This window comes from Egretta garzetta, unplaced genomic scaffold (assembly GCF_000687185.1).
Source record: "Egretta garzetta isolate BGI_Z169 unplaced genomic scaffold, ASM68718v1 scaffold79, whole genome shotgun sequence".
NCBI lineage: Eukaryota > Metazoa > Chordata > Aves > Pelecaniformes > Ardeidae > Egretta > Egretta garzetta.
In genome coordinates this window covers 4,069,744-4,074,046 of record NW_009260791.1, presented here as the reverse complement: position 1 = coordinate 4,074,046, position 4,303 = coordinate 4,069,744, and the positions used below count along the sequence as shown (strand labels likewise).

General features: G+C 38.8%; 1 protein-coding gene across 1 annotated transcript in view; it reads left to right on the top strand.

The window, feature by feature from the left end:
- The window catches only part of PNN (pinin, desmosome associated protein), a 10,967-nt gene extending 6,664 nt beyond the window's left edge, over positions 1 to 4,303 (top strand). Inside the window, exons 7-9 of the mRNA XM_035902035.1 lie at positions 459 to 614; positions 697 to 835; positions 1,876 to 4,303. Coding sequence (XP_035757928.1) covers positions 459 to 614; positions 697 to 835; positions 1,876 to 3,155 — 1,575 coding nt within the window. The 3' untranslated portion in view covers positions 3,156 to 4,303. The remainder of the gene's footprint in view (positions 1 to 458; positions 615 to 696; positions 836 to 1,875) is intronic.

Below are 4,303 nucleotides of genomic sequence, written 5' to 3'. Positions count from 1 at the left end.
AGTAATACATCTAATTAGCGATGAATATACTGGAAGTATTTGCAGTGTGATTTGTTTTTGTTGGTCACAAACACCAGTCTGCAGTCCTTCATTTGTTTCTGGGGGAGTTGATGTTTTTCCCTCCAGGTGGAATACCTGAAATCTATTTCTTTTTTTTTCCGCCATTGGGAAAAAAAAAACATACTGAAGCTTGTATTGAAAATTCAAATCCAAATTGAATGATAGAAAAGCAAACAGAAATCCACAGGGGCCCATAATTTTATAGTTAAGCCACAAAACATTAGGTGCCAGCAAGCAATGACACTTTTCTTCCATTACCTATAATTTAGGAGATGTTTCTTGATGTGTTTTTAGGAATGCCTTTAATGGTATAAATAATTCAAAACTTTAATTGGACCAAACTAGAACACTTTCTTGATTTAGAAAAAATACCTAAGATGCTTCTTTATTTATTTTAGCAAAAGAGAAGGCAAGAAATTGAACAAAAACTTGAAGTGCAGGCAGAGGAAGAAAGAAAGCAAGTTGAAAATGAAAGGCGAGAACTGTTTGAAGAAAGACGTGCTAAACAGACGGAGCTGCGGTTACTGGAGCAAAAGGTTGAGCTTGCTCAGTTGGTGAGTTTTAGTTTTGCCCCTGATCTTTCTCCTGTTTAAACTATTTCTATGTATCTTAGGGTTATTTTCTTTAATTTCTCAGCAAGAAGAATGGAATGAACATAACGCTAAAATAATTAAATACATAAGAACGAAGACAAAACCCCACTTATTCTACATACCTGGCAGAATGTGTCCTGCTACACAGAAGTTGATGGAAGACTCACAGAAAAAGATGAATGGTAAGTGGTCTTTGTGATACAAAGGCCCTTGTTCTTGCCTCCCTTTGATGTTTGCTGTACGCATTTCTTTTTAAGTCTCTCTACTTAGATACATGAATTTCATGGTTAGGACAAACTGTATGCTCTTGCATGGATGTTCGTCATAAGTGAACATTACTCTTTCAGTGACTTATTTTTATGTTGGATGTGCTTTGATTCTCTTGCAAGAAGTCAAAAGAGATATATGCATAATGTCAGAGGTATGTGTTTAAAACATAGTCCTTTATATTAGCTTTAGCATGAAGATACATGCCAGCACAGCAACTTAGTTTTTGAAAAGGCAGATGGATTGAAGACCCAAGGAAATACAGGTTTTTACAATGGATTTGAGAAGTGTTTTCTTAAGCACAGCGCTAGAGCTTTATGATGGGGTTTTTTTTTTTAACCTTAATGTGTGTTCATTTCTGTTTCACAGGATGACTATATTTTTCTTTTGGAAAACAATTTAAAATACTGCGGTTACTGGTAGTCCAACTGTTCTTTTTTTATTAAACTGAGAATGCGTTGGGTTTTTTTTTCTTAAGGAGCTTTTCTTCATTGTGTGGGGTTGGGTAAGAGAAGCTAGCTCACCTGTCTGAATAGCTTACGTTATTTAAGCTTTCTTAATACCTAACCAGCTTTTTGCTGATTCTCACTGTCTTTTCGTTTACCTTAGGAAGTATAACCTTGTTAATATATAAATACCAGGAAATTAAGGTATTATTTTGTTATACTGTTGGTTGGATTGATTTTAATGAAGTCAAACTCTTTTTGTTAGCTTAGATTTAGGGCTCTACTGTTCTGATACTCAGCTGAGCTGACTATCCCCTTTGCTTTGTTTTCTTAAGGTAACTAGCAGTCCTTTTCATTATGCATGAATGGCTTGCTACTTCAGAATGAATAAGGATGCGGTATTTATAAGTTAAAACAATTTGATAACTTATTAGCTCATAGTTAAGGGGAAAATAGACTTCAGTCTCCGTAGATTATCTGAAACCATTCTTCATGCATTTATTCCCTAGCACTCTTTGAAAGCAGGCGAAATGAATTTGCAGAGCAGATTAACAAAATGGAGGCCAGGCCCAGAAGACAATCTGTGAAGGAAAAAGAACAGCAGGAGGTGCAGAACGAAGAAAAGAAGGAAGAACAGAACAAGGAGCAGGAAGAGGGTAAGGTGGCTCAGCAGGTGGAAGAGTTGGAGACAGGTAATCAGCACAATGATGTAGAAATGGAGGAGGTAGGGGAGGAAAAGGGAAAAACAGGTTCAGGGCATAGCGATGCAGAGAAGGAACAGGAAGAGGATGAACAGAAACATGAAATGGAGATTAAAGTAGAAGAGACTACTGAGGTGAGGGAGAATGACAACCAACAGGATGGTCAGCATGAAGAGGTCACAGTTGTAAAAGAGGAAAGTGAAAACATTCAGCCAATGGATAATGAGCAGGATGTGGCTGAAATGAATGAGACAGACAGTGTAGAACCTGTAGAAAATGAAAATGGCAAAGAAGTGGAACCAGAAACAGAGTGTGATGCTCAGCCAGAAAAAGTGTGTGATGCTCCTTCTCCCGAGAAGGAGAAAGGTATCAAACCAGAAATTGAAACTGAACCTGAAGAAAAACAGGAGAAGGCACCTGAAGCTCAGCCAGAACCTGTGGCCGAGGCTCTGTCTCAGCCACAGTCTGTGCCACTGCCACAGTCACCCCAGTTGTCTCAGGATACAGAGCCCCAAGCAGACAAGGATGAAAATGCTGTGGTGTCTGTAAAAGTGGTTGAGGCACAGACAGAGCAGTGTCAGACACAGAGTGTAGAAATTAAGGGTAAGACTAGGAGTAGAAGCAGGGGTAGGGCAGGGAACAAAACCGGTAAGAGTCATAGCCGTAGCAGCAGCAGCAGTAGTAGTAGTAGTACTTCAAGCAGTACTACTAGTGGAACTAGTTCCAGCACTGGCAGCAGTAGCACTCGGAGTAGTTCCACCAGCAGCAGCACTACAAGTGGAAGTACTAGCAGGGACAGTAGCAGCAGTAGCTCTAGCAGTAGTGAAAGCAGAAGTCGAAGCCGAGGAAGGGGGCATAACAGAGATAGAAAACGCAGAAGGAGCACAGACAGGAAGCGAAGGGATGCTTCAGGAGTAGATAGAAGTCACAAGTCCTCAAAAGGTGGGAGCAGAGATGCCAAAAGCTCAAAGGATAAAAGTTCAAGATCTGACAGAAAGAGGTCTATATCAGAAAGTAGTCGGTCAGGCAAGAGAACTTCACGGAGTGAAAGAGACCGTAAATCAGACAGGAAAGACAAAAGGCGTTAACAGAAGAGACCAAGCTTCCTTAGCCTAATCTTTGCAGCAGAAGATTATTTGAGTGAAAGGATTCCTTGTAAGGAGGAGGAGAAGGCTGCCTTAAGAATTGCATGCTGTAAAAAATCTTTTGGAAAAATGCAGACTGTTTACCAGGCATTCTTGTACTTTTTACATAATTTTGTAAAAGGTTACGTACCAAAATTATGTGAAGTTCCTGAAAATGTAAAAATAAAAGATTAACACTCCTTTGCATCTTTTTTTAAATATCCTGTACTCATTCAGATCCTCTGTATATTTTAATAGGTAAACCTTTAAGTAGGTGTGATCAATTCTTCTGTATCATACACTTTTTTTTTTGTAGAAATAAATGTGCGTTTTAAATAAATTGTTTGAGATGTCCTGTTGACAATTAAATTCCCTTTTTAGATCATATGTAGGGAGGCAATATTGCAGGAAACGTAAAATTTTGCTTTTCCCCTCTATTCCTTGCAAGAATGGGAAACTTGAGACCCAGTAAAGGGAGTAATCTCTCCAGTGCTGGGTAGGAAGGGAGAGTAATTGTTTTGGATCTATACCTTTTGTTTTCTTCTGTAATCACAAGCTCTTACTCAATTCTATCTTCCAGTTTTAGAAAACTTTTTCCTATTCATAGGCAAGCAGTGATTAAATGGGAATGTTAACACTGGCCAAGATAGCTCAAGTCAGTCTGGAACACCACTCTTACATGCCTCTGCAGGTGCTTTGGTAGTATTTACACCTATGTTCTGGAGACAGTTAATCTGTTTAATGATGGTCCTTGCTTTTGATGGCCAGTGGAGGAACGACTTCAGCTTGCTTCTCAACCAGGATTCCTTTTATTTTAGTTGCAGACTAATCTTTGATCCCTTCATACCACTAGGAATAATTACATTGCAGTGTTGGAGTTACCTGGGACTACCTAATACTAATGTTGTGTGCGTGCAAGAATGCTTTCTGAATGTATTTAATACGACTTAAAGTGGTATGGTGTTATCTATGAAGGTGAATACTGGTTTTATATAATTTTGTATGGAAAACAGTAACATCTGTCGCTCTGTTCTGTACATGTGCAAATAAATGTGGCTTTGTAGACTACTCTCTCAATGCCTATGATGTTTTCTATAACACAGATGTATTAC